The 20,599-nt window shown below is 43.2% G+C and overlaps 2 protein-coding genes across 2 annotated transcripts; both read right to left on the reverse strand.

The window, feature by feature from the left end:
• Window positions 1-1,929: 1,929 nt before the first annotated feature.
• On the reverse strand, window positions 1,930-2,812 carry LOC119272040. Its single transcript, XM_037553640.1, has one exon. It carries the CDS (start codon window positions 2,730-2,732, stop codon window positions 2,202-2,204), a length of 531 nt encoding a protein of 176 aa, XP_037409537.1. The 5' UTR covers window positions 2,733-2,812; the 3' UTR covers window positions 1,930-2,201.
• Window positions 2,813-12,009: 9,197 nt separating this feature from the next.
• On the reverse strand, window positions 12,010-17,272 carry LOC119269035 (la-related protein 6A-like). The gene is made up of 10 exons (XM_037550783.1): window positions 16,661-17,272; window positions 16,358-16,445; window positions 14,552-14,646; window positions 14,371-14,442; window positions 14,204-14,283; window positions 13,987-14,071; window positions 13,713-13,760; window positions 13,352-13,603; window positions 13,060-13,144; window positions 12,010-12,532 (listed from the first exon to the last, which is right to left on the reverse strand). The coding sequence occupies exons 1-10, from the start codon at window positions 17,171-17,173 to the stop codon at window positions 12,378-12,380; spliced, it is 1,473 nt and encodes a 490-aa protein (XP_037406680.1). The 5' UTR covers window positions 17,174-17,272; the 3' UTR covers window positions 12,010-12,377.
• Between the last annotated feature and the right edge of the window lie 3,327 nt (window positions 17,273-20,599).

Genomic DNA, 20,599 nt, shown 5'->3' on the forward strand with positions numbered 1-20,599 from the left:
GTTCCAACCTTCACAGTTTCCATTCGATGATTTGGTGCACAGCCCTATCTTTGTAGTGGCCCTCGTCAAGACAGTTATCTCCTCTCAAGCGGTGTACTCTATCACGCCTCTCATCGTGCCGCCTAGCTCACTTCATAACCTAAACAAAATTGAGAGGGCTTTCCTTTGGTCCGACACGGATAAAACAACAGGAGCCAATTGCAAGGTTAATTAGAAAGTGGTGTGTAGACCAAAGGAGTACAGTGGTTTAGGAGTGCTCAATACAAACAAGTTTGCACGTGCTTTGCGCCTACGTTGCCTTTGGTATGAATGGACGGAGCCCCACAAACTTTGGGTGTGTTTTGGCAACCCGTGCACCGAGGATGACCTAGAGTTTTTCTATGCCTCTACCACTATCACCGTGGGTGATGGCGCAAGAACGCCGTTTTGGGACGCCCCTTGGCTTCTTGGGCGCAAGCCCAAGGGCATTGCGCAGCTAATCTACGAGGCATCGAGACGGAAGAATTGAAAGGTGCACGAGGCTTTTAGAGGGAATGAATGGATCCTCAAAATCTGCCACAACACCGCTATCTCTGGTGACCACATTCGGGAACTTTTCACTCTTTGGATGCTTGTGCATAACTTCCACCTTGATGAACAAGTCGAAGATGAAATTGTTTGGAAACATGCGAATGATGGAATTTACACGGCAGCCACCGCATTCAAGGATCAATTCCTTGGCTTGACCCTCTCTCCCATTGACTGCATGTTTGGAAGGTTTGGGCTCCTCCCAAGGTTAAATTCTTTGCTTGGGTTGGCATTGCAAGATAGGATTTGGATCGCCGATCGCTTGGAGAGGCACGGGTGGCCAAATTGTGACCTTTGCCCTCTTTGCAAGAGGGAGCGAGAAACAGGTGCTCACCTTTTCTTCAAGTGCTGCTACACGATTAGGCTTTTGGAGGGCCATCATCGAGAAGGGTGGCTTATATCACATGGATATCTATACGTGGCACCTTGACGAAACCGTCAACGAGTAGTGGGACAAGAGAACCGACAATAGCAATCCTATTTGGCATTGCCATGGCCTCCCTTACCATGCTTGTCTCTTCGACCATTTGAAATGAAAGAAATGCTAGAGTGTTTCGTCACAAAAGCATGCCACCGCCTATTCTCCTTAACATCATCTTGGAGGAGGCCAAGCTTTGGGTTACCATGGGTGCTAAGAAACCAGGGAATTTGTTGTCAGTTGAGTAATTGTCATGCCTTTTATGGGTGTTTGTAAAACACTCTAAACTCTATTCTTTCCTTATTTAATGGATAGGGCAAATCTTTTGCCTCCGTTTCGAAAAAAATCATGCCCAAGAAAATAACAGAACTGTCAACTGCAAACAAATAAGCAACCAATCAACAGTTTCATACTCATTTCAGATATAAGCAATCTACTCCCTCTGTACTTTATTTGTCTAAACGCTCTTATATTTTTTATAAAGGGAGTCTTAAATAACTCTGACACGGTCGCAAGCAGAACTAAATTAGTCCACCTTTTTCCTAGGGGTAAGGCCTAATTTTATTAATCAAAGTCCACAAAATGTGGGATAACATTATCGTCATGTGGTTGGCCAAACCACACATAATGCCTAGAAACTAAATTCAAAGCATATCTAGCTAAACCATGAGCTTCTACATTGCTACCTTGACCTTCAAAAATAAATTCACAAGAAAAAGAAGTACTATGATCATTAATCTCTCTAATGATGACTGCATGTTTTCCATAGTTGCCTTGCTCGATGTCTCTGATAATCTGTTTAGCATCTGATGCCACCACGAACTGTTGGATGAGGAGATCCTCGGCGCCCCTCTGCACGCCATTGTTTCCCAGATAACCTGAGGGCCTCATGCTCTCTTCAGCAAATTCAGGTCGTGCTAAATTCGCAAAATGCAGACATGACATGCAAAGCCCACGGGCCAATCTACCATGGCCCACGGGTATCTACTAGATAGAGACACTGTTCACGGCTCACACACACTTTTGGCTCAATAAAAAAGGCTCACACACTTTTGGACAAAGGCTCACACACACTTCTACTCTTCTAGCTAAAAAAAGGGCTCACACGCACTTCTAGCTAAAAAAAAGTCTCTCACACACTTCTAGCTAAAAAAAAAGTCTCTCACACACTTCTAGCCAGACTACTAGATTTTTTTTGTCACGATAGAGACTACGTTCACTCCCACAATGGACTGATGTACGGTTGCTCCGCGGACGCCTCGGCGCCGTAGGATGGGTAGAAGGAGCAGTAGCTTCTCCCTTCGTCCCACTCCACGGCCATGCCGTCCGAGTACCACTCCCCCACGCAGTCGCCGTTGAAGAAGCCAAAGCCGGCGCCCTCCATCTCCTCCGCCCAGTACCCCACGGCGTTGCCGACGTCGTCCAGGACGTACGGCCCCGGCGAGCACCCGCAGCCGTCGAAGCCGGACACTACGATGCCGTCGAGCCCGCAGTCCTCGCAGCCCGCCTCCTGGTGCGGGTGGATCGAGTTCAGCTCCTGTAGGCCGTCGTCGACCCAGCCTTCGCCGACGTCCTCGGCCGGGAAGCCGAGCTGGTGGTGCTTGCCGCCGAGTGCCGCCGCCTCCTCCTCCTCCTCGGCGGCGAGCGACGCGTCCAGGAGCTCGAGGAGCAGCTCGGCGCCATCGACCTCCGGTACCTCCGTGACGCAGTGCTCCCGCTCCTGCTGCAGCTCCACGATGCACTCCATACTGAATATTGCTCGTTCCTTTGTGTGCAGAGGAGAGGAGAATGTTGTTCAGGTGTGTGTGGTGTGTTGATCATGGCAGGGTGGTGCGGTGTGGTGTGATGATTTCAGTGGGAAGCGTTTTATAGCGCGGGGTGGGGTGGGACGTGCCAGCTGTGTGGGTGCCGAATTAATCGGCAGGATGGCATGCATGTGGACCGCGCACCACTTGACGGCATTGATGCATGGCTAGTGCTGCTTGCCGTGATCAAGGGTCGATTTGCTTCTAATGGGAGCGACCTAATTATTCCGTGCATGCATGCGGCTTGGCCATGTTGCATTTGCACGTATTGTCACTCCAGCTTGAGAGCGCCACAAGGCTTTCTTAGGCCTTATACAATGCAAGGTGCTTAAGACAGGTGTTTGAAAAAATAAATCAGATTTTTTTTAAGCACCGGTGCTTATTTGTACAAAGCAGATGCTTATTTAGGCGTCTCTTCTGTAGAAATAGGCACCGGTGCTTCAGAAAAAACCTGATTTATTTTTCTAAGCACCTAACATTGTACAAGGCCTTAGGCCCTGTACAACGGCAGGTGCTTGAGAAAAAAACCAAGTTTTTTCTATAGACTGGATTGCACGAGGGAAATCCCTATTCGCCGCTCGCTGCGGCAAAATGTCGGGCTACCGCACAGGGCAGCGCAGCGAGCGACAAACCTGGGCCGCCCACTAATACATATTGCGTCCAACCAGTTTTGGGAACTTTCTAGAAGGTTCCCTGAACCGGTTTTTTGCCTGTATCGCTTCTTCTGGTTCTTTTTCGGCTTTCTATTGTTTTTTCATTTCTTTTTTTTCGTTCCTATTTCTTTTTCATATTTTTCGTTTTTGTTTTTTGTTTCATTTTCTTTTTCAAGTTTATTTTTCTTTCTCAGAACTTGTTCGTGGTTTTACAAAAAATTACGATTTTCTTTTTTATTTCTTTTTCTTTTCTTATCTTTTTTTTAAAATTGAAAAATTTTAAATTATGTTCGTGTTTCCAAAAAATGTTCTAAAAATTCAAAATCTGTTCTCGTTACACAAAAAGGTACAAATCTTTCAAAATTCAGACCGAATTTCAAGTTTTTGTTCACACATTCAAAAAATGTTCGCGCTTCCAAATTTGTTCCGAATTTTTCAAAATTGTTCTTCGTTTCAAAATATGTTCTCAAAATTCAAAAAATGTTCGTACTTTAAAAAAATGTTTGCGCTTCCAAATTTGTTCAGGATTTTTCAAAATTGTTCTGTGTTTCAAATTTGTTCTCAAGATTCAAAAAATGTTTGGGAATTGAAAAAAATGTTCCAGCTTTCCTAATTTGTTCACAAATTCAATAATAGTTCATGTTTTTCAATTTTGTTCACAAATTCAAAAAATGTTCTGGAAGCTTCAAATAATGTTCACAAATTCAAGAAATGTTCCCTTTTTTCAAATTTGTTCACATCATTAAAATGTTCCTGTTTTACAAAAATTGTACGAAAATTCAAAAAATGTTTTTATTTTGAAGAAAATATTCATAATTTCGAAAAATTCAGTTGTAGGAGGTCGTTGATTCGACCCAATAAATGGACTGTAGGATTTTTTGCGAATTAATGTTTAAGTTTAGTCTCTGTTGTCTACGTCTTTAACTGTCGCACTGCGAATTGGACATGAGATGGTCTGTGTCGCAGTGGTTTACACGGCAAGCGAATTTGTGTGAAGTCTCTGTTCGAGCTACACAAAAGAAGAAGAAAAAAAGCCCAGCTAGCACCCCCGTAAAAAGCACTCTGCGTTGGGACGCAACAAAATTTTTGAGATGCGGCGCATCTAGCACCGGTGCACAGGCACCTGCGCTGGACATGGCCTTGGGGTGTGTTCAGTTGAAACGAGAGAGAGGGACGGGTTGGGATCGTCCATTTTCTGGTGTTCGGTTACAAAGCTAACGTGTTGTCTCGGTCAACTATATAGAATATACCTCAAAGATTCCGGACCCGCTAAAATCCGTCAGATGAAGCTGCCACCCTTTGCATGGATGGCCATGTGAAGAGGCTGTGGTTCTAGCCCGTGGTCTCATCTCAAATGAATCATCTCTTGCATACAGTCAAATACATGGCTTGACTGTTCTCAACCCAAAAAGATTGGAGGATGAGAACCCATCCATACCTGGCCTTCAACCAAACACACCCTCAGTTAGTTCTAATGACCATCAAGGCATACATCTATAGAAAGTTTCGAATGTCGGAGCATGAAACTTAAATATGATAGTAGACGTTGTCGTAAGACACTTCCCCTGTTTTGCGGTTTGTTAGACTTTTGAATTTTTTCCCTCCTAAATCAACGCTGACAATCACGTGCAAGGAAAAAAGGACGAGACGGTCTTAACTGAAAAATGACTATTTGAAAGTTGACTGAACAATAGATAGTCCTTGTGTGTGTGTTGTCAGTGGAATAGCAAGGTCTGGGCCACGCCCCGGGCCAACCTTCTTAGCTACAGTAATTATGGCTGCTACAGTGACACTTGTCTACAGTACACAAAGGACTTCCTAGCCACGCCCCAGCCCCCAGACCATGTCCCTTATTGCCCGGGGCCTGGCTACGCCCATGTGTGTTGTTTTCCTCTAACTCTGCATGGTTTCAATGAAATGAAATCAGGGCAACCTATAACCCTAAAAAGTTGAAAACAATCTGTACAAAATATATGTATTTTCTCTGACTTATCTTAGGTTAACTAGTCATGTGCACTTGCAAAATATCGGGTTACAATATACCTTAAGAAGTTGAGTACGTCGGAGAACACAAGTGACATATCAGTGGATAATTATACAACAAGGAGGAGAGAGGTGGCAGGCAGGAGAAGTATCATGAGGCGACGGTGCATGGTTGAGGGGCATCCATATTAGGAGTGTTCCTTCGCAGGAGAAGGGCCCACCTTGAATGAGAAGGGTTCAAGCACTACGATGCGTCAATAAAGGGGCATCGTCCTCGAGTCTACTTATTGTGATTTCATTCTTGTAATCATCTGAACCATCAAAAATACTACCGTCTCTTTATTCAACGTTCGCAATAGATGCTAACTATTTTCCACAAGCTAATATCATCTGCACCTTGTTGGATTTGACACTCTTAATTTCAAAAAAAATTCTATAATCAAACCCCATACACTTGTGGTGTGTCATCGTCCAGGGCTATGTCGCACAAGAGTCGTTGAGTTATCTACAAATTACGTGGTTGATCAAAAACATATAGAGGTGCATGTTTTGTGCCACACGTACAGGATCAATGGTAAAGAATATGGATGTGAAAATGTGGATTTACATTTCTATAATTAAATACCCCAAAAAAGCATATGACTATGGCAGAGCACACGTGGTGGTGTTGCAACATCTCACTATGGTGTGGCCTTACACTTAGATGCACATGGTACTATTGAAAAAGGAGAATAAAAGGGAAAACAATTCCGCTCTTAAAAGAACGCAACACAAAGTATGTTGTCTGGCTATAAGTCTACTAGAAGTCTAGAACGAAAGACCTCCTGGAAATGAAGAAGAAGAACGGTCAAAATGTTGTCAGAGGAACCAAATAACTTATCGTAACATTTCAAACTTGCAAACTCGATCGCTCATCATCTGTCGTTCAAATCGAATTTCTGATGCATCCCATTCGTAGTGAAGTGACCGTATCTGACAACGCTATACTCCCACATCCTCTTATCCACTCTCTAGTTGACAACTAAAGATTTGAGTGTGTTAGTCCATTCGCGGGTTGGTTTTTATATAGAGAGATTCGGTATTTTCTATAGGATCAACGTACACAAATCCACTCAAAATAAACAAAAACATGCACAACTTAATGCCTCTAGATCTCATACTTAACTCACAATCTACCGGTGGTGTATTTCTTGCAGGAAGCACAAAGATTCAGCTTGTAGGTGGCGCATGTTACTAGCCATTACTAACACATAAAGATTCAACTTGCAAGTGCACGTTACTAGTCTTTGACACGTGCATTGAATTTGTCAAAAAAAAATTAGTTAGAGTTATTATAGATGAAAAATTGTAGGAATTTAAGATTTCAAAAAATCTACTGATGTCTTTATCTTTACCATTAAAGTTTAGTTAGTGCTCACGATCTTCATGTCACCTCCCCTTCACCCCACCTGGTCCCAACCGATAGATGCAACATTGCTTCACGCCTTTCGATATGTCGCCCAACATAGCAACAGATGGTTTACCATATGTTGTTTGTTATGACACTCCATACCATCATCTGCGTTAGAGCTAGCAATTACTAGTTATGAACGAATCTCCTCTACATTCAAACCAGATGATTTCACTCTCAATCTACTCTCAGCAAATCATGGCTTCTCCTACCTCTCGTCCAATACCACCCCACGCCGTCTTAATGTGTCGCTCCGTGCATCCAATCCACTCATGTTCATCGCCACTAGCCTACTAGGGACGATAGGCTGCCCCTTCGGAAGTTCTCGGAGATTAATGCATAGGTAGATGAGGTCCTCACTACTAGGAAAAGGGCTATAGCTAATATGGACATTAATGTCGCACCACATATGTGATGCGCCACGCACCATGTGTAGGTACGTCATTAATGTCCATATTACTAATGACACACCACACTCACGGTGCGGCACTACTAACAAATTTTTTTCCAAAACTAGTAATGGCGCACCAGGGCATAGTGCGCCATTACTAGTTTTAACTACTAATGGTGCACCACACACTCTGTGCGCCATTACTAACATTTTTTTATTTATTTTTTCAAAACTAGTAATCGCGCACCACAACCACGGTGCGCCACTACTAACAATTTTTTTTTATTTTTTTTTGCAAAACTAGTAATGGCGCATCACGTAACAGGTGCACCATTATTAACCAGGGTTACTAATGGCGTATTGTTAGGTGGTGCGTCATTACTAACATTCTTTGCACCCCCCACCGCCTTTTTAGTTTTAGAAAAAATAAAAGAAAATGATGGAAATATAAAAAATAAAAGAAAATAAGTTTCCCATGTGATATGTGGTCTAGTTGTTGGGAAAATTTACAAATATGAATTTCGACTTTATTTGCAAAATCTTTCTGGATTTAGTAAAATGGGCATAACTTATGCATACGAACTCGGATTAAAAAGTTTTTTTATATGAAAAATCATCTACTCAAAAAGTTACATCTGAATTTCAGAATCCTCAAAAACCTAACAGAACGAAAGATACGGGGCTTTTAAGATATAGAGGGGGGGATGAAAAAAAATTCAAACTTAGTAGTGGCGCATCATTTGCTAGGTGCACCACTAGTAACAGAAGAAAAAATTGGTTCCAAATTTTATTTTATTTTTGAATTTTTTTTCAAAATATGATACATAATATGACCAGGAAGTTTGAAATTTTTTTTCAAAATTTCATCACACTTATGAACATGAACAAAGTCCTAGACATCAACAAGGTTTAATATGATTGATATGATAGATATATTAACAAGTGCCTGTTAAGTGAGTTGGTGCTGGGGTTGGATAGAACTGCGAAGTTAAGCGTGCTCAAATGCGATTTGACTTGAGATTAACCATATTGACCCGAGATTAAGCCATAGTGACCCGCCATTACTATTTGTTACTACCGGCGCATCTATAATGCGTCATTAATGGCAAAAATAGGTGTGCCACTAATTAGCCTTTTTCTAGTAATGCCTCCCCGCCCAATTGCAAATCTAAAATGGAATCTATAAATGGCATAGCTAAACCTCAATTGGGAATTTATGATCCACGTAGCATCTATCCATAGCACGTATACATACACATCTGAGATCCATTTCCCAGACATACATACTCGAGAAAAGTTGTAATTGGCGTTTGTTTTTCTCCATACCGATATATGTGGGATATGTGACATGTTGTGCTCAAGCAGATGGTCTGCGGCAGTCTCCATCGACTAAGTTGTTGTGCTTCCCGTGCAGACATGGGGCTGACCGACTGACCACGTCGCCTACTAGTTCCAAGGGTCGGCCTGTTCACCATTGATGATCAGTGTGGCAGCTTTAGCTGGCCGGCCGGGTTCAGCCGCCCGAGACGCTGCAAGAGAGCTCGGTCCACATCGATTCCACAGTTTGCAGCTGTACTAGAATTCTAGAAAGCATGACCATGATTGATCCTTTTCGAAAAGAAAAATGACCATGGTTGATCCGGTGCAAAGGTGAAACACGAGGAAGGAGTGGGGAGAAAACAGCCCGTGTCCTCGGCTCCTGGACTGCTCAACCCAGCAGCAGCCGCCGTGCCGTGGTAGATCCCAGTATAGTGAAGGTCCGTTGGTCCGTACTGTTTCTGTTGGTACCACGGTAGAGTGGCTAGTGGCTAGCGCGAGAGTAGATAGCACCGTGGAGTGTAGACACGAGCCTACCGGTGTACGTACATGTCGTCTACCACGTGGGACTGGTGCTTAAATCTACAGAGAGGGTGGATAAACCTTTTAGGTCCGGCTTGATTTTGCTGGTGAAGCACATGCGTTCGTTCATTTTTCTTTGGACGATTGTTTCAGAAACCAAAATTGGCAACAAAATTCGCCCACTCTAGCGTGCATTCCGTCGAATAGTTAGACCAAGTACAATAGCAGACTTATAGCCTGCTTGTATGGTAATTTTGCCTATATGAAGAAGGGTGACATGCAATTTTGCCTAAAGGGGTGGGTTTTCATGCAAGAGACTGGCTATATGCGTACTTCCGTACAGATGCAATAAATATAAAGAAAGAGATAGAGAGAAGATGAGAAAAGGTACTATTCCCTCTGTTTTTATTTAGTTCACGTATTAGCTTTGATCAAAGTCAAGCTTTATAAATTTTGACAAAGTTTCTATACAAAAATATTAACATATACAATAACAAATAGATTCATTATTGAATGTACTTTCACATCATATAGATTTGTTATAATAAATGTTTTTATTGTTTTCTATAAACTTGATCAAACTTTACAAAGTTTGACCTCAGTTAAATCTAACATGCGGAGCAAATAAGAACGAAGGAAGTAATAATCTTATAACTACCTTAGCTAACTTTGTTGTATGAGTGACTATGTGTTAGCTAAAGATGATATAGCAATATCTTATAGCCATTATAGCCAGCAGTTGGTTGTATTATTAACCATGCTCTTAGATCAATGTAATTAGGTATGACTATGGAGCAGTGCCTACATGTTTGGGTCATGCTCCTGCCGGGCGTGCCGGCAAGGAGCGGTCCTGCCACCGTGCCGGCCCCTTGCATGCCCTGCCACGGCGCGCGACATGGGCGAGAGGGAGATGGGTGCCACCGCAACGGCGAATCATTTTGCGGCCTCGTGGCACCAGCTGCTGCTTTTTTACCATCCCGGAGTGTGGTCGCCCGAGATCCAACATGGTGCCAGCCACGGATGGCTGAAATGCCGCCTTCTACTTCGTCCACGAAACGAGCTCCGGTAAGCTGACCGCCTTGAATATCTAAACAAACTGGCATCTCCAGACAATAATGCCAACCTCATACTGGTCGGAAAAAGTTCACGCGAGACTAATGGATCTTCCACCTATAGAAAATCGGAAGATCCCTTTTTTTAAGCCGTACTTGGTTTTCCCCTATCTGTCTGGCAACTGAAGAAGACGGACTTCCAATTTCTTGTTTGCGAGCAAGTTGGCTACTTATGAAGTGCAAAACATAACAACCATTAGGCGTACAGCTCTAGTAAAATCTGTCATCTCCTCTCTCGTGGTCTACTTTATCACTTCGTTGGTCGTCCCACAGAGCACCTTGCAAAATGTGAACAAGATAGAACGAGCTTTCCTTTGGTCTGGGACAGATAGAACCACGGGTGCAAAGTGCAAAGTAAATTGGAAAATCGTTTGCCGCCCGCGGGAGTATGGTGGCCTTGGGGTTCTCAACACCGACAAGTTTGCTCGCGCCATGCGATTGAGATGGCCATGGTTCGAATGGACGGAGCCAAACAAGATGTGGGTCGGTTTGGGCAACCCATGTGACGAGGAGGGCCTATACTTCTTCTACGCCTCGACCACCATTACCGTCGGGAATGGGGCGAAAACACCTTTCTGGGACTCCCCTTGGCTACATGGAACCAAACCAAAGGATGTTGCTCCCCTAATCTTTGAGGCTTCCATGAGGAAAAAAATTGGAAGGTGCGGGAGGCCCTAAAAAACAATGCTTGGATTCTCAAGATCAACCCCTCCACGGTCATCTCCATCGAGCACATGCGGCAATTCTTCACCCTTTGGACGCTCCTACATAACTTCCATCTTGATGAGCTTGCCGAGGATACTATTATATGGAAGCGCAAGGCCGATGGACACTACACTGCAGCCTCCACCTATAAAGCACAATTTCTTGGGTTGGTCCTCTCTCCCATGGAGCACATGATTTGGAAGGTCTGGACGTCGCCAAAGGCAAAGTTCTTTGCTTGGTTGGATACCCAAGATAGAATCTGGACAGCCGACAGGCTTACCAAGTAGGGATGTCCAAATTGTGGTCTTTGTCCTCTTTGTAAAAGGGAGCAAGAGAGCGGACCCTACCTTTTCTTCAAGTGCCGCTACACCATTTGGCTTTGGAAGATGGTCATTGAGAAGTTACGGGTTGAGCAAATGGACACCTCCTTGTGGCATTTGAATGTTTCCGTCAAAACTTGGTGGGAAAGTGTGACCGACACAGAAGTCCCCGATAGAAAGGCGATGGCCTCCTTGACCATGCTCGTGACTTCGATCATCTGGAATGAAAGAAATGCTCGGGTCTTCCGGCATAAGAGCGCCCCACCGCCAATTTTGCTCACTATCATTACCAACGAGGTAATCTTTGGGTCACCGCCGGAGAAGAAAATTAGGGTCTATTATTTTACGTGAGTAATCCTTCATGCCGTGTAGGGGGGGGGGGGGTCTATTGTAACAAACTCTGCTCTCTGCTTATAATTAATATATGAGGCAAGCCTTTTTGCCTCGATTTTCAAAAAAAAGCCGTACAAAAAGGTAGAACAGCAGCAAGTACAAATATCAACCGTAGTGTGACTACTTGCAAAAAAACTACTGGCCCTTTCTTGACTAGTCAAGACTGGAATCGACACAACGCACAAGAACGCTGAGGCGGCAAGGGCCCAACGACGAGCAACACAGCAGGTTCCCAACGTGGTAGGCCCTTAGCGCAGGACCAAGCAGCAGAATTGGCCCAAATCAAAGAAAGACCAAGCTGCAGGATGTGATCTCGATCTCCATTCATTATTGTTGGCGCAACACTTATCCAGTCAGCATTCAGCAGCAACAATACAACACCAGAGCGCAAAGCCCCTTAATAACTTCCTCTCCTTTTTGCGATTCAAATATGCACAACCAGATCGACATAAATAGCCTAAGCAGACATTTCCAAGCCAAAGCATATGACAACCGGCAAAGCTTTGGCAGTCATCAAACCAGGTTTCAGCTTGTCACAAATATACATAGTAGTACTATACTAGTAAGGTGGTAAAGGACCAGCCACGTGTGAAATCTCCAACTGAAGTGACAGTTATTTCAAAAAAGGCAACGGGGGGCTTTTCCGTGTACAAGTCATAAAGGAAATGTAGCATAGAAGCATGGTTATGCTTACATCCTTACAAAGTGGCATGAAAAAGCACTACCCATTTGTATGAAGTTCTATTCCTCAGTCTTCTGGGCCTTCTCGGCTTTCGGAAGTGGAAGCGATCTCCCGCGCCCCATTGTGAAGCCCCTTGTTCCATCCGGCATTCTTGGCCCAGAAATAGGCTTGTTTGCAGAGTCAGAACCAGGAATAGTAGGGGATGAGCCATGCCCTTATATGGATATTGAAAATGTTAGAAGTGCGTGTGTCCGGTAGACTCTAGTGATATTTATGTAACATAAATGAGGAAATTAGAGTCAAGGGTGTAAAAGCACAAAGGCTTATGAGGTTTGCCTTCCGCGTGTCTGTTTGGTTATCAAGAATGTGCATGCAAGGATAATCAGGGTAGTTTGGCTCATGCAAAGGATAAGCATGCTAAAGCAATGGTTGTATCCACAAATTTAAGCCCAACAGAAATTCCCACGTTAATCCTCAAGATGGAAAGGCCTAGCTGGGGAAACAGATGACACGACATTGTTACATGGACTAGGTGCGCATTTAGCAGACATAAAAAGATCAATCCAGCTTCCCTTGCGGAGATTAACATGTTTACCATCGAGCTTCTCTTATGTGTTGATTTGGGAATAAACTCAACTTATGTGTTCAAATGGACATACAAACGGATGTTGTTCTATAACTACAGAAGTACAAACCATAGTCAGATCCAAAATTTTAGTAGGTGACAATTAAGTAGAATACCTTGTCCACTCAGACCTTTTCCTTGGCTTCTGTATCTGCCTTTTCGACCACCGCTAGCATTTGCCCTTTGTTGTTGGCGCACTTCCTGTAGATGTGGACAACAGGGTATCAGCTTTCTTCTGAAACTATGCATATATAGTTCTAGTTTGCAGCATGTGCACAGTACAAGAAAAAAGGACCAGACTATCAGCATGGAAGTACGCAGGCAACAAATGATGCACTAAAATACAGGAAACTAAACCTTCAATCATACAACAGAGCAGGAAAGGAATAAGTATTGAAAAATTCAGACCTCATGGTTAACATCAGAGTTCACATTCTCCTTATCTGAAGCAACCTCTCCTGAATCAGCACCACCATTTTTTTCTGATACCGACTGCTGTACTTCTTTTGAAAACTGGCCCTCGTTGTTCTTTCTCAAACATGTGCCATGATTTTCTTTTGAAGACTGGATATTCTTTCCTGATCCCACTACACTTCGTTTAGCCAGGAGTATGACTCTCATCCCAGTTCTCCAGTTCCTCTCATCGTTTAAGGTTGCCACCTAATATAATAAAATTTTCAAAACATCTTAAAAAGAAGGTAATTATACTAGATGTATAGCTCTTCGATTAGCACCGAATGGGTCATTGAATAAGAGATGAATAACTTACAGCCTTCTCAGCTGCCTCCACTGCTTCATACTCAACAATGGCATGTACCTGCACAACCCTCAAGTTACTTGATTCAGCACTAAAGATAATTTTCTTAATATGTAGAGACGAATGAAGTTATTACTTAATTAAACAGAATGCATATATATTTCCATTGAATAACTAGTTACAATAGAGTGGTAATTGGTAAATACAGGTTAATAAAAAATGTGAAGAGCTATGTATTGACAGGTATAAAATCAACAACAGCCATAAATTATCAGTAAGAGCATACCTTATTACTCAACATGAAGTCAGGCTTCTTCGATGCTGCAGATTCACCAACTGCATGTGGATCATGGATGGTTATCTTCATAATCCTGGTACATAAAACGATAAAGTTCAGTTTCAGAATGATGTAGCATTAGTTATTAACTGCTTTCAGAATGTCACACCAAAAATTACCAACTGCAATACAAGCACAGACTACTACAAGTGTCCAGCTAACATACTTGCCAACTGATCCAAATTTCTCCTGTACACTCTCCAGGGCGAAATCCAGAGGTAGATTTTCCATCACAACAGTCCTTTTCTGAAAAATGGTTTTAAGTTAAAAGTTAAAACATTGTTAAAGAGGATAAAGTTAAACATTCCAGTATGGAAGGAATCAGAAATTCACCTTCACGTCTTTCAATTCATTGCATGGTAAGGGATGTAACCTTCTGACCCTTTTCCCATTAGAGCTCACAACCTAATAAGACAAGATGACAATTACAAGTGCATATCAAGTAGCCCGCACGTATTTCCATCTGTATGATCTCCAAAGTGCCAGCAAAGAGAACAAAAGAGCAAAATATTACCAGCTTGGATGATGTCCTAAGGGCAGCTTCAATTGTCGAGTGGTCCTGAACAAGTTTCTTCATTTTCCTGAATGATGCAATAACTCCAAGCGGAACTATTGTAAAGAATAACACACCATTAGAAGAGAGCATTCTACATTTCTATGACACACTATATGAAATGTTCATCCAAATCAAACCATGATGCACATCTATTAAATATGGGCTGAAGTACAATAACTGCCGAGCAACACTAAATATTGAAAAAACACAGCACAATAGAAATCCACAAACGTAGAACCAAAAGAAAAACTAAATAAAACATAGTTTACATCCAAATGGGTGCTTAATGGAATGCTGTTTAGGGCTTTAGGTTACTTCATAAGTGTTATTTAGTATAGTGTGTGCATACAAAATTCCAGCAAATATCATAGATCAATCATGTTCCAGCAAATATCAAACATATATGATGTATATGTCTAAAAACAAAAGCAACTCCGTGCCTGGCAAAAGAAAGTGCAGTATTTCTGCCATTCTGTTTGGTTACTTTGTAACTAGAGATCACATATGTTTTCATATTTCATTTCAAAGGAACTATTTGGTTCAGTCCTCGCATCATAATATTCCACAAATTATGCCTATGCAAATTGCATATTTTCTTGTACTTTGTAAGATCTTCATTTATTTATTTATGTTTAAGGGAGTACGATATTCATTAACCATTCACCTTATGTTGCTTCGTGTGAAATTTGAAAATGCGACTCGGCCACCATCACACACAGAACAATACCAATAAAAGAAAAAACCAATCCATCTTAACGAAATTATGGAGCTAAATTTCGGTAAGTAAATTTTTTTGTTCCTGCGTGCACTGGGTCCAGACATGCCAGACCTAGGTCAAAAAGCTGCTTCATTGTAGGCTAAGGGACAACTCAGATGAGTAAGGTACATATCATATTCCTGGGGAGATAATCTTGACAGAGCTACCGTGGTGGAAGACCAGGCAACATCTGTCAACCACAGGATCAGATGTATTTATCTTCATGGTCCCAAACTCCCAAATCAAACCAAAAGCAAGGCAAATTAACAGAAACCATCAAAGGGAACTGACAAGATGCTATGGATAGATCTTAAAGAAACAGAAATAAACAATGAAGCCCAATAGTTATTCCACAGGACACCACCCATGATCTCTACTTGTTTGAATAGAATGGAGTGAATCAGAACAAAGTATATGCAATATTCACAGAGGTCTAGACCAGCTTCTCGGCACAACTAAACAAAGCTGCACCATGAGTACCCATGTAAAAGCCTCATCATAAGTACCTGTCACATTTCATCATTTTCATCTCCATTCCACTAGACATAACAAAGCTAGGGCAAGAGCAAAACATCATGTTTACAAAGGCAGTAATCCTGAGGACTGAGTTTGCAGAGCTAGACCATGCACCATGATGTGTTGGCATGCAAAAATGTTGCACAAAAACAGATGCCGAAAAAGGCCTTCAAATTGAACATGTACTGCTGAAAATGCAGCAAATTCTAGCCTTCTAGGGCAAAAATGTTCCACAAAAACAGATGAACAACAAAAGCTTGTTTCTAATACAAGTTCAAATAACGTGGTTGACAAATATAATGGTGACGTTAGAATAAAAACACTCGTTGTAAGCAGTTGAAAACAGCCAGAATAGTTCATCCATTTTACATGCCTATTGTCTCATAAACAAACCTAACACAACTAGGAACTAGAATATGTCAACTCCTGAGCACCGTGGTACAGAGTGTTTTCATTACATGTATGTCCTAAGGCAATGGCACACTACTTACCATTACCAAGGCCCTCCTTGTTCTTCATCACAAATTTCAACATAAACTCATCTGTGGGAAGATTCTCATCACTGAAGTAGTACTCCACCTGCAAATTTGGAACATGTTACCTTCTAACAAGCACAGCATTCAGAATATCATTTGTTTGCACGAATACAGGATTATAAGATTCCTGTGACACGAACTACAAGAGGATGCATTTATATATCTATATGAAGGGTGCTAAGTGCTAACTAAAGAGAACACGATACTCAGCATTCTCACGCGAACCAAGTATCAAAGACCGGGCTACCATTGGTATACCTGTTTAACTATCTTGTCACGGAGCTCGTCCGTAAGCACGACACCAGAGGTAACCACGTCGGAGGCCTCCGAAGAGGCATCAATAACGGGGACGATGAGGGGGTCGTCCTCCGCCTCAAGAGGTGGAGATGGTAACAGGGGCACCACGCTACCTGTGCCAACATTGGTGGCCTCCGAAGGAACGGCCTCGGAAGTGTCGGGGACGATGAGGGAATCCTCCTCCGCATCAAGAGGCCGCGACGGCGGTGGCGGCGGCACTACACCACCTGCGCTAACCACGGAGGCCTCCGAAGAAGCGAGTTCGACGGAGTCGGGGACGACGACCGGGTCGTCCTCCGCCTTAATAAGAGGCGACGTCGAAAGGGCGCCGACCTTGGAAGGCTCCGAAGAAGCGGCATCGGAGGCGTCGGGGACGACGACGGGGTCATCCTCCGCCTCCGTCTCCAGATGCGGAGGTGGCTGCGGCAGGGATTCGGGTGCGACGGCGACGGGGTGTGAAGCCTGGCCGTCCATACCGGAGGGGATCAGGGGAACCGAGTCGCCCGCCGACCGGTCGCCGCCGCTCTTGGTCGATGGCGGCTGCGGGGGCGGGGGCGGGTGCGACTGCGGGCTCGAGATTGATGTTCGTGTGGGACTTGGGCTATATACGACTCGATCGGTGAGAAACGGCCCGCTGGACAACTGAAACTGGGCCAGAATGTTGTGTTCGTTTAACTTTTGAGAAAAAAATTGGGAGTAACTAAGTTAGTATACAAAGTTAGTATAAAGGAAACTTACTTTCAGCCGACCTATTGCGTGCAAGCGTCCTCGCTCTTGATCAGACGCTCAAGAGCAACCCCTCTGCGTCCACGGGTTTTTTTTTTGCAATTAGGCCTTTGTTTCAGAACCGAGGGAGCTAGATCCCGCAGCGGCGAAGACTTTAGGCGGCTGAGAGGGCGACGGCAGCAAGAATTCTAGCCGGATTCAACAAGGATGATGCACGGGCAAGAGGCGGGGACGTCCGGGAGCAACAAGGGCCGGAGACTCATGCAGCTCGGAAGGAGACGGCAGCAAGGATTGCAGGCAGATCTCGCCGGATCCGATGAGGATGGCGCACGGGCAGGCAGGGCGACCTGGTCGGAGGTCCAGTGGTCGCCGACAGCGTCGTGAAGGCGTGGATGGGCGGCACCAGTCCTCCCTCACCACCATCCGGTATACACCGGTGCGCGTCGGTCCTAAATAAACGGTTTTTAACCCCTTTCCACGATGACATTTGGAACCGTCGCCAAGTGAGTGTGGGCGATAGGGGGTCCTTCCCACATGACCCAGAAACTGTCGGAGATATGCCTCCCTGGCACACAGGCTCGGCAAAATAAGAACATGTGCGACCGGCGAGGGCTCAAATACGTAAATATGTATGGTAGAGCTAAAAAATACAATTACACGGCGAAATTGTTTCCGGTCGCAAGTACATCCCACACAGTCAGTCCCCGCTAAACGTTTTCGTTCGTATATACATCCCACACAGTCGCTCCAAGGAAAACGTTTATGTTCATAGGTACATCACACATAATTTTTCTCGTTAAATCGTTTGTGTTATTGAATGTATCACATGGTGTGTGGAAGAAACTGTGTGGCAAATATTGTCCATCACACACACTTTTTATATGGTAAACGTTTGCGCAAGGTGGCCTAACGCAAACAGTTTTCAAGAAAAAGTCGTGTGTGCAGTGGAGATTGATCGCACACGTAGTGGATCCTAGAAACGTTCCTGATCTCCATGTATATCGCACACGTCTCGCTTTCGCAAATCGTGTGCAGTGTAATCCCTAATTAATGCATAATTAATCCAATTAATCCCTAATTTAAAAATCACATGTTTTGAATTTGAAAGTAGGCAATCACTTATTTCATATCGAACCATGTTTACAAATATAGGTTCAACCACGAATCCATAATTCGATGCACAGGTACATACACTAAAGAACTACAGAAGCACCAAGTAAAGAATGATGAACCACAGTTATACTAAAGACTGTAAAGAGAGAGGCGAAAGACATTTCTGGTTGCTGGAGAAGGTGAAGCGGAATGCCCATATTGTGCCCCCATGCGTAAGGCGCGCATGACTCTAGGCCAACCCCTTGTGATGGATACCCGTCCATCCTTCACTGTCTTCATTAGGACTTCTCGATGCTCATTGTAGTCTGGATGAAATACTTTAACCTTTATTGCGTGTCCACCAATCATGTACTTTGCGAGGTAATATTGAGTGAACTGCTTCGGGAACCACTGGGAACGAAAAAGATTCAAACATTGTTGTCTAACAACTCATTATGGGCAGTAAAAAGAGAAGGCTGCAGAGTTTGTAGTTACCATCCTACAGCTCACTGTTGTGTTGGATAGAGCATAAACAAATAATTTGCTTACCACCATTCGTATCTTTTTGCTAATAATCCTTATCAGTTTTCTCACTTGATGCTTGTTCATCAATATCTCATTGCCCCATACGCAAAAAGGGTCGATGCGTGGATCCTTGCCAAGGGCATATGTACCTACAAGCAACAAGTCAATATTAGAAACTAACTAGTGTCCAGACCTGGATCTATATGCACTACATTATGGAACGACGGGGGGAGTACAAGCCGAGGGATGAAGCTAACCTCGGCGAAAAATGGTGGCCACTCGCGTTGTTGTCCTGCATAAGTAGTGGAAAGGCATGATAAGTACAGCAATCTTAACATTAAACAAATATAGCAAAGGTAAACAACATCATCTCCAAATGATAGCTTGAATGTGTTAGTTTTAGCATGTTGTTAAAGCAGATATAAAATGGAAGGCAATGCTACCAACGGCAGGCTTAACAGCCATCAAATATTTGCAATTCGAACTGGTATTGTTGAAAATGAATAGAACATAGGTAATGCTTAAACATCACACTGGATAAATATGTAAAACCAAAATAAAGGGCATGTGTTAACTACACCAGGAATAACTGGAACCAAATATAGCCGTTCAAACTGGTATTGATGTAGTCGAGCGGCACAGTTCCGACTTGCACATAATGAACACCACATTGTGAATGACTGAAATAAACAAGGCATAAATAACCAGTATAACAACCACATATAGTCACTGAAAACTGGACAGTCTCATTGCAACCAACCTAACAAGCAAATACAGAAAAACAGGGCATATGCTTGAAAACTGGACAAATGCTCACAACAACCAACCTAACAAGTAGATAAAGATAAACAAGGCATCTGCTTGATAACTGGACAAATGCTAAAAAAAGCAACCTAACAACCAAATATAGATAAACAAGCCATCTGCTTGATAACAGGACAAATGCTAAAAAAGCAACCTAACAACCAAATATAGATAAACAAGGCATCTACTTGATAACTGGACAAATGCTAAAAAAGCAACCTAACAACCAAATACAGATAAACAAGACATCTGCTTGATAACTGAACAAATACTCACTGCAACCAAACTAAGAACCAAATACAAATGAATAAGGCATCTGCTCGATAACTGAAAAAATGCTCACTTCAACCAACCTAACAACCAAATACAGATAAACAAGGCATCTACTCACTATAAACAACTAAATATAGCCATTCGTGAAACTAAAGTGGACAATTCATACTTAAACATCACATAGACATATTGAACAATACATTTTTGCATAACTGAAATAATTAAACACGACACAGTTAAAGCACCGCACGACAAATGCTACTACAACAAAGGGTACGGGTTGGCAAGCTAGAAAAGGTAAGATTTGCTGATAGAATGTTGCCTCACATTTCATGGACGGGATCCTTCCAGTTGGAAGAGCACAGACCCATGGTGCGCTCTCTGATGTCACAGATGGGTTGTTTCACCTTGGAAGAACCTTCATGGGTGCCCTCCTCGAGGTCGTGGTCGTGGTCATGGTCGATGAGATCTGACTTGGCA

The sequence above is a fragment of the Triticum dicoccoides genome, chromosome 3A (assembly GCF_002162155.2).
Source record: "Triticum dicoccoides isolate Atlit2015 ecotype Zavitan chromosome 3A, WEW_v2.0, whole genome shotgun sequence".
Lineage (NCBI taxonomy): Eukaryota > Viridiplantae > Streptophyta > Magnoliopsida > Poales > Poaceae > Triticum > Triticum dicoccoides.